The sequence below is a fragment of the Triturus cristatus genome, chromosome 5_2 (assembly GCF_964204655.1).
Source record: "Triturus cristatus chromosome 5_2, aTriCri1.1, whole genome shotgun sequence".
NCBI lineage: Eukaryota > Metazoa > Chordata > Amphibia > Caudata > Salamandridae > Triturus > Triturus cristatus.
In genome coordinates, this window is record NC_140588.1 from 39,089,691 (window position 1) to 39,102,051 (window position 12,361).

The 12,361-nt window shown below is 44.6% G+C and overlaps 1 protein-coding gene across 1 annotated transcript in view; it reads left to right on the forward strand.

The window, feature by feature from the left end:
* The window catches only part of CTNNAL1 (catenin alpha like 1), an 862,216-nt gene that overhangs the window by 848,064 nt on the left and 1,791 nt on the right, over positions 1-12,361 (forward strand). The window contains exon 18 of the mRNA XM_085606809.1: positions 8,619-8,702. Within this exon, the coding sequence (XP_085462935.1) occupies positions 8,619-8,702 (84 nt within the window). The remainder of the gene's footprint in view (positions 1-8,618; positions 8,703-12,361) is intronic.

Here is a 12,361-nt window from a genome sequence, read left to right on the forward strand (position 1 = left end):
TGAGAAGATTTTATAATCAGTGTACAGCAATGAAATTGGTCTATAAGATTCCATTTTTTGGGGATCCTTATTAGGCTTCAGGATCAGAGTGACCGTAGCCTCAGACCAGGTTTTTGGTATGGTATCACCTTTTGGCTAAGATCAAGTGTAGCACTTTGAATTGATAATTTTGTCTGTTTAGCTGAAAGTGTAGATAATGGCAGTGTGCTCGATAAATGGGGATATAAACTTCGTATTTGTAGAGCGCATAGCTACCCTAGGGCTTCCCAGCGCTCAGAGACAGGATGCAAGCTGAGACTGGGCAGAAATTAGAGGTAGTGCTTGAACAGCCACGTCTTTATTGACTTCCGAAATTCTAATTCTTTATTCATGATCCATGAACCACGTTTTAATGAGTTCCAGAGTTTGGATGCTAGGTGGGAGAAGGATCTGCCTCCCCACCTCGCTTTCCTGGCACCTGTTGGTTTTAAAAATCATTCAGCGCTCGATCTCAGATTCCTATTTGGGACATATTGGGACACCAAGTTTCTAATTTCCCTTGAGCCCATGTTGTGTAAAGCTCTGTGCGTTATAACCAGTGCCTTGAATTTGATTCTGGCCTCCACCGGGAACCAATGAAGTTCTTTGAGGTGCTTCTTGTCTGACTCCCGAGCTGGGGCCTTACACAGTAGCCTTGCTGCCCCATTCTGGACCACCTGGAGTCTATTAATCACACATTTCGGCACCCCTAGGAATAGTGAGCTGTATAGGAATCCGATCTAGTATTTTCCGGAGTGTTCTGAGTGGTCCGAAACAGGTGCCGGCTACTTTCTTGGCTTCAGTTGTCATTGATAAGTCCTTTCTTGAGCCAAAAGCCAAGGTTCTTGATGTATTCTTTTGGTGTGGGTGGGCTGCCCAAGCAATTAGGCCAACTTATTGATGGCATGGGAATTGTCCTATTTCCAAGGATCATTAACTCTGTTTTGTCCCCGTTTAGTTTTAAGCAGCTGTTCGTCATCCATTCCATTACTTTCTCCATACAAGGCGATAACCTGTCGAAGTCCCCATTGGTTCTGGGGTCTAAAGGAATCACCAGATGCATATCGTCAGCGTAGGATGACATGGTGATGTTGAAATCTTGGGCAATCCGAGATAGTGGCTCCATATAAACATTAAACAGTGGGGGACTCTGCGAGGAGCCTTTCGGCTCCCCGCAGGTTAGGGACATCGAGTTAGAGAGAATATTATTTTCCATAACTTCTTCCCTCCAAGAATGATGCCAGCCACTGTAGCATGGTGCCTTGTACACCGATGGCCAAGAGTCTGCTTCGCAGATGTGGTGGTCCACCGTGTTGAAGGCAGCGCATAGGTCCAGGAGTAGTTAAGCTGTTGAGCTTCCCGATCTAACGACATTCTTAGTACCTCTACCACCATTAACAGAGCAGACTCAGTGCTGTGTTGTGCATGGAATCCCATCAGGGTGGAGTGGAGGCAATGGTTTGTTTCCAAGAACTCAGCCAATGATCTGTTAACGTGTTTTTCCAGTAGCTTGCCAACGAATAGCAGTATCGAAATGGGGCGGTAGTTCCCTAGTTGCGCTTGGTCTGCATTGGATTTTTTAAGCAAGGGTTTAATTTTGGCATGCTTCCATGCCACTGGAACCATGCCCATCTCAAGAGACTGGTTCATAATCTTAACTAGCGTAGGAAGGATGGAAGGTGTAACTGTTTTGAGGATATGCGGCTGGGCTGGGTCTAGTGGTGAGCCAGACCTCACTTTGCCCATCAGAAATTCTGCCTCCACTAAATGGAGATTGGAGGTAGTTTTTAGGGGGGAAATTTTCACCTTATCCTCTTCCAACCTTACTGTTGTTTCCCCGCCCGCCCTAAAAGATTTGTAGACGTCCGTGAGTTTAGATAGGAAGTAGGTGGCTAAGTCATTGCACCTCTCCTTCGAGATCTCTGTTGGGTGGGAGTCCTGGGCTGGGGAGGTTAAGATCTTGACTACCGCAAACAGTTCCTTCGAGGAATTCTGTGCCTGGCTGATTTTCTCCTCAAAGAATTTGGCCTGTGTTTCTTTAATGCTGTTGTGGTAAAGTCTAATGGCTTACTTGTTCAAGGTTTTAAGTTGTGGGTCATAGTTTTTCCTCCAGTCCCTTTCGATTTATTTACAGTTTTTCTTTAACGAGAGTAGTTGGGGGTAAAACCATCGCCTGTTTTGGCTTTGGCTTTTTGTTTGGATGTGATTTTGGGGGCTAATTTGTCCAATGATTGGGAGATCCAAGTTTCCCAGTTTGAGTATGCTTCCTCCACTGTTTCTGGTGTCTTGGTGTTTGGTATGGTCATTTTCGCTAGGACGTTCCCCCAGCCCTCTGCGTTAATCTTGGCCCAGGACCTTTTCTTTGTCTCAGCCGTGGGGTGACCCTGCCCTGCTCTCTTCTTCTCTTCCCTAGGTTAAGAGGAATGAAGTGGTGATCTGACCAGGGGACTGGTATTGATGGTGCAACTTTAATGCTAGGTTAAATGGAATGAAGTGGTGATCTGACCAGGGGACTGGTATTGATGGTGCAACTTTAATGTTGGGGTCATTAGAAATAACTAGATCCAATATGTGTCCCTAGGTATGTGTGGCAGACATACCCAATTGGGAGAGTTGTAGACCCTCGAGGTCTAGCAGCAGCCTTTTGACACTGAGGAGATTCAAATCCTCCACGTGTAAGTTTAGGTGTCCTACTATGGTGGTGTTGTTTTTCTTTACCAATATGTTGGCAAGAGAATCGGGTAGATTGTCTAGGAACTCTCCATATGGGCCCGGTGGTCTTTAAATTAAGAGCCCTGAGAAGGTGTAAGTGGGAGACAAGGAAAGAGAGAATTGGAGGCATTCACACCTTTTGATGGGGAAGGCATCTATGGTACAATTGAACTTGATTTTAATCAAAATGGCCAGTCCTCCCCCCACCTGCCCTAGCTGCTCTGTATATTTTGTATCCTGGAGGCAGGGCTATTGCTATGTCAGGGGAGGAGCATTCCCTAAGCCAGCTTTCAGTGATAAATAGGGCGTCTAGAGTGGTATTCTCCAACAGTAAACGGATTTCTGTTATATGTTTGGGCAGAGAGCGGCAATTAATCAAGCCTTGCCTCCATGTCTGCAGCTCCTTTTGCCCCTTAGTCTTACTCGACCCTGGCTTGGAAGGTGCTTTTATCTCTAGTTTACAGCATTGACAAGTCTTGTCTGATGCTGGCTAGCCCCACATTGTATAGTGGCATTAGATATTGCCCTGCCCTCTTCCACCAATTATGTTGCACGTTCTTGGTATTGGTTAAGGAGGTGTGGCAGTAGTCTTGTATTTCATCCCATGTGGCCCAATTATATCGGGCGAGTAGTCCCATAGAATTTGTGATATGTATCTGGTTGGCTACCTGTGCTGCCACTTGTTTACCTTCTGCATCATAGTTTTTAGGTCTCGCCTGACCTAGCGCTTGCGCTGGTCTGGCGAGACTTTAAGTAAGGGCTTCAAAAACTGCTACCGCTGGCTACAGCTTGCAATACATCAAGCCAGTACAGGAATCCAAGTCTAATAACCTAGGATACAGAGCCACCCGACTCATCTAATCAAAACCAATGCACACAAACTCTCTCTCTCACACACGCATGCACACACACATTCTCTCTCTCTCTCTCTCTCTCTCTCTCTCTCTCTCTCTCTCTCTCTCTCTCTCTCTCTCTCTCTCTCTCTCTCTCTCTCTCTCTCTCTCTCTCTCTCTCTCTCTCTCTCTCTCTCTCTCTCTCACACACAGGCACGCACACATACACGCTCTCTCTCTCCCTCTCACACACAGGCACGCACACATACACGCTCTCTCTTTCTTTCTCACACACACACAGGCACACATGCACGCTCTCTCACACGCATACTCACACATGCAGGCTCTCTGCTCTCTTTCTCTCTCCCCCTCTCTCTCACATATGCACGCACATATGCACGCTCTCTCTCTCTCTCTCACACACACACCGACACGCACACATGCACGTTCTCTCACTCACACACACACACGCACAGACACCTGCACTCTCTCTCTCTTTCTCTCACACATACCCATGCGTGCTCTCGCTCTCTCACACGCATGCACGCACACATGCACGCTCTCCCTCTCACACACGCACACACGCTCTTTCTCTCTCTCCTTCTCTCTCGCGCACACACACAGGCACTCACGCACACATGCATTCTCTCTCTTTCTTTGGTGTGTAGTGCCGAAGCACCATTGATTCCTGCTATGCACGGTAAGTCATTCATTGGTGCTTTTATTTTGATACAAGGACCCCTTGCTCCCTGCCAGGCCTCCAGCACTGGTGGCGTGGTGGTGGCAGTGTGCAGTGGTGAAGCACTTTTGACTTCTGCTATGCACGGTAAGGCATTCATTGGTGCTCACTGCTTTCAATAGGGCCATTGCTTGACAGCAGGCAGGCCTCTGCTCCCTATCAAGTCTCCAGCAGTGGTGGTGCATCATTCATTCCAGCTGCTCAGGGCTGGTGCCTGTTAATGATTCTCCTGCAGCTGCGGAGTCAGCAGTGGGTGCGGTTGTGAAAAGCTAGGGTGGTGTGTGTGCGTTCCCTCACACCTTTTCCTGCTCTACTCCACGCTCCCCGCTTGTCCCTCGTGTGTATATAACAGAGGTCCGAAAAAAACAGCAATTGAAATACCTAAAAACACGAAATGATTGCATGAGAACCGGTTCCGCGGGGCGCCTTTCCTCTCATTGATTGGATATACCCGCTCTCCCTACAACTCGCTCTCTCACACATGCATGCACACATCCACGCTCTATCTCTCTCTCTCCCTCTCCCACACACACACACACAGGCACGCACACATGCACGCTCTCTCTCTCTTTCTCACACACACACAGGCACACATGCACGCTCCCTCGCACACACACATGCGCATACTCCATCCTCTGTAATCTTTCCCGCACTAGTACTCTCCGTGTTACTTCTGAACCCTGCTTTCGTTATTTCCCTCCACCCGCCTTAAAAAAAAAAGCTTTGCCACTGCTTTATTTTTCTTTATTTACCAGTACAACTTGGATCAGTAAATAAAAAAAAAAAGAAAACTTCACACGCACGCTGTAGGTGCGTTCATGTGTTGTGCTTTTGCCTACAAAGTGACACAGCTGCTGCGACTGCATAATAGCATATTTTTTTTTTAATGGGGGTTTCCTCTTTATCCATGCTGCACAACATCGCTAAACAAGCATTGGCATAGCCAATAGGTTTTGCCTTTGGGACATTAAGTGTTTAGTTATCCAGCACAATATCCTTGGTGCAACAACATTAACTTTTGCATGGCTAAACACTTATAAGGTACAAAGTTTAGCCATGCAACAGCTGATGTTATTGCACCAAGGATATTGTGCTGCAAAACGAAATACTTATAAGGTCCCAAAAGCGAGACCTATTGACTATGCCAATGCTTGTTGCTCTCCTTATCTGTAGGAGGTGCATCCCCTGTGCCTTGGGAATTTTCTCGTGTTCTGGCAGTGTGCACCACTAGTGAATCTGGTGTAACTTGACCCTTAATATACTCAGGGTCCAGTGGACATGCCATATATTTCTTCTCAATACGAGGGGTGACAACTCTAGATTTAGCAGGCTGCTTAAATATGTACTCTGTGGATGATAGTATACCTTTAAGCATAGGGAGCGATTGTGCCGTCCTTTGTGATCTATTAAGTGTTTCAACCAGGAAATCCTCTTCCTGTGGAATAGTGTGTAGGCTTACTTTGTGGTATGTAGCAGCCCTACTGATGATATCATGATAAGCTGATTATCATCCGGTGGTGAGGGTTTGGAAGGATAGATACTTGGATCAGTATCGTCCAATGGATCAGCATCATACACGTCCCATGGGTCAGGAGCAATATTGGAATCTCCCTGTGGATCCATGAAGTAAGTGATATTGTACCCTTCATGTTGATGGTCACTTTGAGGTGATTGATTTGATGAAGGAAACGATTGCTCAGAAGGCAAGTGTTCTGGCGAGGGTGCCTGCACCGGCCTTGAAGGTATAATAGGTGAAGTTGGAACAGGAGATGATGGAATAGGAAGAAAGGGAATAGGAGGAGGTGGAGGGAAAGAAATAGGGATTGTGCCTCTGTCTTTTTTCTTTTTTTGATGGGTTTGTTGAGGCCCAGCAATGTCCTCCTGAAAATACTTCTTCCTCTTCTGAAAAGTGAGGGAAGCAGGTGGTGGTGGCGGTGCCTAGCTTCCCAGTATGGGGTTATACAAAAAAGTATTTTGTCCCTTGTCCAGCTTGTCTTGCCAGCGTTCAAGAATGGGCTCTATTTGTTTTTTCTGTGGTTCTGTAGTATTCTTTATAGATTTCAATGTTAAGGATGTGGAGGGTGTTGAAGAGCCTGTTTTACTGGTTGCCATTTTTTGTATTGCCATTTTTGGGGTCAATGGCTTATGTATTGGTTTTGATGTCGAAGCTTTTGCATTCGACCCATGTTTTGGTTCCGAGCCTTTCTTCGGGTCCTAGGTATATTTTTTCAGTATGAGTCCTTGCTTGACTTCGGTTGTGCCGAAGAAGTTTTTTTCGGTGTTGGAACTAAAATAAATGTTAAAGCTTTACATTTTTTTATGCTTGTTGAAGGCTTTCCAGGCGTAGTGGACTTCTGTTTGTGTGCCAGTTGATGGAATCCTCGGTTATCCGAAAGCAGTGGGGCTCCAAAAGCCTGTGTGTGTTGTTTGGTAGTGATTTGTGCGGCCTTTGCAGAGTTACTCTTGTGCCCCTGTATGGAGTCGGGCTCAGAGTCTGAACTGTCCCCACCGCTAGCCAGGAGTATCTGCACATCTGTTGGTGTTGTCTGCGCCTCTGCGTCTTCCAGCTGTTGACTGGGGTCTAGTGACTGGTCCCCGAAGATATCCGGTGCATCTTCTGTGCATTGCTGCATGTTTGTTTGGGCTCAACGACGCTCCCTTCGCTGTCAAAGTGTCTTTTCGACAGGAACACCAAAACACACCTCGCATGAGGTCTCTTCGTGCTTTGGTGACAAACATAGGTTGCATACTTTGTGTTGGTCTTGCTTTGAATATTTTGTGTGGCAATTAGGACAAAAGCTGAAGGGTGTGTTTTCCACCCCACGTGAACGCAGTCCGGTAGAATTGAGACAAAGAAGTCGAAGAACAGTAGAACGGGGGACCCAGGAGGGCTCTGTGAAGTGATCAATAGCACCAGTTGCTGTCATTCGGTTCTGAGATGTGTTAGTCTGGAGAGAAAAGCCTGAAAGCCTATGAAGGCCTCAGAGGGGATTGAAGCTTCAGTCCCTGAGTTGTTATAACAATATTCGTATCAGATGGCAAAAAAAAACTATCTAACAAAGGAGCGGAGGAACATGCGCAGTACACACCGGAGGAGGAGTCACCATACCTTGTGACTCAAAGATCTTTTTGAAGAAAAACTTAGAGCCCAACACTAGATGGCAGGATAATGCTAAGCATATGTATCTACGGCCAACACATGATACAAATATATTAAATCATTTGTGTACTTATTTGATGAATGCTTGTTTCTGTATTTTAATGTGAAATTGCACGGATCGTGGTTTCTGGATTCCAATAATGACCTTGTAGGGGTAACCGGATTGCTATAATGATTTAATGGGTCTTTGGGTTACAGGAATGATTACGTAGGGGTCCACAGAAAGCTAAGAACCACTGGTCTGGATTCTTCGAGATAACTGGCTTAGAGCATTGCTTTTCTGCCAGTCCATTTGAACTTGCTTGAAGATGTCAGACTCAATAAAGATATTTTTTGGTATGAGCCACAAGTCACACTAGAGCACTGATGCTGTCTACTGAAGCAGTGGTGCTTCACTGGACAAAGCTGTCAGGGCCTGGACTCGAACCACTTACTAGCACTAGTTTGGGTGCAAACCTTAATGCTGTCCTGAGCCACAAAACATGGCCTCTTATAATGAGGGATCATCGGAGATGGAGCCACACCTTTCCTGGATGATCATGTGGTATTCATTAGTTGGTCCAAAATAGTAGCTGGACGGACGACAATGAGGAGAAAGCAAACAAAGCTTTGGAAGGCAGATGTACTGCCTCAGGAGGTTCCAGAAAATCCAAGGTCTCATGTTTCTGGTTCAGATGTCCAAAACGGCCTTCAATCTTTGCAATCAAAGCAGCCAAAATAAGATTCTTACCTCAGCATGTTGGCAAGTCACAATAGGTCTAAGTGGAATTTTGGGTCAGACCAGTTAAGTTTAGGGTCTAGCTGTTCATGAGCTGAATCCACCCTTCCAGTGATGTGGCAGATAAAAGGGAATCCTGAAGTGATAGGAGTCCTAAAGAAACAAACATTGGCTTTGGTTGTAACCCCAGAGCTAAAGGTGCATAAGTCCCTATATTTACATACACTACTTTTTTTTAATCGGTCTGCAGTGTTAAAGTAATATTTAACAGATTAAAATATACTTTTATATAGGAAATGGTGTAATGTGAAATCTCTTTGATACTTGAGCTTTATCATGGTGCATTTTTCTAACAAAAAAAGGGAAAGTCTAGACATGATTCATGTAGTAGTCAGTGATATGAATTTTGGGATTATTCTTTCAATTGTTTTCCTTTAGGTTGATACATGCATTCAGAAAACAAAGAGTGTCATGATTGTACTGGTGCAAGTTCTTCCAATTTGCTGTAAATTACAGAGGAAGGTAAGTGGACTCCAACTTTATCACAACTTGAATACGTTGTTTAGTGGATTTGTGTAATTATAATGCCAAGTCAGTTGCTTGTACTTGTACCTAGATGCAGCTGTAAACGTTTACCTTGACTATTGTGTTAGCAGTGTACGCTTGTGTTCTCCTGCACACAATATCTGGCACCTGAGCGCAAGACCAATTCCCTACTGTATCTGGGCTATTGAGTGTGTAACATCGAGGCAAATCATGAATAATGGGCTAAAAGCGTACACTCTGATAAAGTTTTGGAAACAAACTTGGATTGTTTCATACTACTAATTAAGGGGATAGTCAATCTACAATTATATTTCTTCACCTCCTCGTTCCAGTCGCCTATTATTTCAGTGTTCTGAAACAGAGTTAAGTGTTTTAATCTACCAGTACACAAAGTGGGTGGCAATCTACATCAGCGGTAAGTGTCACCCCACACGAAAAATAAAATGATAATAACAAAACGCCATTATCATTTTATTTTTACAGTACTGGCCCAGTTTTTTTTCAAGGGGCGGGCTGGGGTGGGCTGCCAGCCAACATGAGGAGGAGTGGTATGAGCACTAAGTGCGCATGACGATTTGCCCGGCCGACTCAGGCCGGCCAACCCGTCATGCGCACTTTGCATGTTCACCACCCAGGCTGCAGTACAGCCTGGGTAGAGAACATGCCCAGGGTTCCACTCCCTTTTGAGCGCCGAACCAAATCACTCAGACCAATTACGTCGCTGCTATCAGCAGCCTCATGATTGGCTGGGAGCCTGGGTGCTTCCTGTTGCAGTGTCCTCAACAGAAGAAGAACGGAGGAGAGGCGACTGGCAGGTAAGTGCGGTTTTCTTTCTTTTTTTACCCCCCCGCCACCACGGCCCCATTGCAGCCACCACAGATCTACACCTGATTGCACTTGTTTCACATACCTGCAAAATTAGTATAATTCCATTGTACAGATGAAAGACTAGTACTGCTCAACTATGCTGCTGTCTTCCATTAACCAGAATTTTCCTTGTGAATCCGTGCACCTCAAAAGGTGAGCCATTTGCTTCAATAGGTGAAAGTTTTCTCCATTAAAATAGCTAAAAAGTGCTTTAAAAGTTTAATCATTTTGCACTTTCCTTCAAGTTTCATAGGTAACAAACAGTAAGATGTGATCCCTCAGTGACTGCAAGGTTGAGCAACCATTTGCTTAGCTAGCTGCATTTATATCTTTCACCAAACTTTAGCCCAAGATAATGCTGCAGACACTGCCCTTGCAACTGCAATTCTGTTAGCTATCAATTCATTCTTTGAGCATCCACTGTACTGGGTTGTCCAGCAACACTGACGTTACTGTACCTCTTCACATCACTAAGCATGCCATATTTATAAGAGATCTCGGACATGATCACTTCATTTGTTAGGATTCAATCATAGTGAAATTTGGTTCCACCCCTGCCCGCAGGGACATCCCCTTAGGAGGACGGGGCCACCTCCACTATGGCCAGGTGACTCGGTGAGATGGGATCAAATGTTAAAGGTTTCGATTAGCAGAAGCATCTGTGACTCTGTAAACAAAAACCCAGAAGTACCCCCAATGTAAGAGAGTGGGTTGTTGGTTGGGGGTGGGGTGTGACCTCTTCCCGAACAACAGCCACGTTCCTTATCAGGGTGAACCACAAATGTTGCAAAACTAGTTTATGCTTAACCCTCTGGTAGCCTGGCCCAGAAACAATTAGGCTTAACTTAGAGGCAATGTGTAAAGTATTTATGCAGCACTTGAACAGTAATAAAGTGAAAACACAACACTATAACAATCCCACATCAATTTAGAAAATACAGTAAAATGTAATAAATAATTTGACATAAAAAATCCAATCAGTTGAACCGTAGATATATTATTTTAAAGATTTACAGTAAGTGTTGTGCCTTAAGGCACAAAGCGCCACATGCAGTTATTTGGCATGTGAGACTAGGTGAAAGTCATAAGTTCAGGCTGACTGTGATTGAGCGTGGCCCAGAACAGGCACCAGGTTAATCCTGTTTAAAAGTTACCTTCTAAAGTCTAGCGCAAAGAATTGCGCTAGTGGTGGAGGAGGCGGAGAGGAGCAGGCACAGATACTCGATGGTCGTTGCTATTGCATGAATAGCGGGAAAGGTGTCAAGGACAGTTGTCGATGCAGTGCAAAGATCCTGTCGGGCGTCGCAGGCGGTTGTTGCTGGAGATTTGCGTTGGTGGTCACCGTGGGTGGTCGATGCTGTAGCACACAGTGCAGATCTTGCATTGCCATATGACGCTGGCGTTCGCTATAGCAAGAAGAGTTGGGTTCACCAGACCAGAGCTTTCTCTTTGGCTGTTGGCACTGCCAGCAAGATCTTGGCATGAACAGGCTGATTTGTGGTTGCAAACAGCACAGAACTTCAGGATTTTTTCTGTTCTTTGTGAAAGAGCGCTACCGATGCCACATGAAGGGTCCAGGACCTAGGAGCCACCTCTAGGAGATCAGGAACTCACTCTAGCAGAGGACAGTAGGGCTTAGGCAGACCAGTTTCGACCCTTCATAAATTTTCTACAAATTTTATAACTGTTTTAATGAAACAGAATTCCCTATGGTTGCATTTTATGGTTTTATTTTCACATAATCATTGCTTATTCATTTGATCTTTTGTTATTTTCATACATGGTTGTGATATTTTATTTGCACTTTTATTAAAACTGCCGAAATAACGTTGATATTTGATACCACTTGTCAAAAAAGACACACCACAAATCACAACCATTCTATATGCTATCCCTTAATATAATGAAACGTCTACTCTGGTGGAAAATTCTTTTAGAATCATTTCCCTCGTTTGTGGAACTAACTCCCACCATCCATGCAAGCTTTTGACCAGTTGTTGATGAACGATGTTCAAAATACTGGGAAATGGCCTCCCCAAACGCGCATTTCATTGCCGCAACCCTTTCATTCAAGACATGAGGCTCCACTTGAGGCACCAAGACCTAGCCCCAATGAATTGAATATTCATTATATGCTCAAAAGCATGCTAACCTTTGATTTCTAAAGCTACATCTCAGTAACTGATGTTTTTGCACACTGTTGTGCTTTACAGTAGATGTCACTACCATTCAGTTTCTCTGCCTCTTTCCTCATTCTCACCTCACCCTAATGGCATCAAACTACTTTCTTATTGACCAAACTGATCCTGAAGACGATCAATCCGCTGAGATCTGGATAAGTACATTGGCATATAAAAAGCAAGCGGACCTTTGAATAGTAAACCTGGCTGCTATTAATCATTTTGCATATTACATTTAAAAAAAAAAAAACACTAACTTTGCATCTGCTTGCTTGACGTATTACTATTTGTAACTTGTAATAAGTCATTACCCAAAACAGTGAAATTAGTATGGCAGAAAGCAGTATTGAGATATGTAGGTTGAAGTATATCTGCTCTGTTTAGTCATGTAATATTAATATACTTTGTAGAGTGGGTGACCATGTCTTTTGCTCTGTCTGAGCTTGGCCCTCATTAGATAGACTAGCATATTACACCTCTTGTCATATAGATGATTGCTGCTTGATAACAAGACATTCTTTGAGGAGTACTGGCAAATGCAATTATTTTACAGGGCAGGTACACCAGTAGTTTCTATTGCACTATACA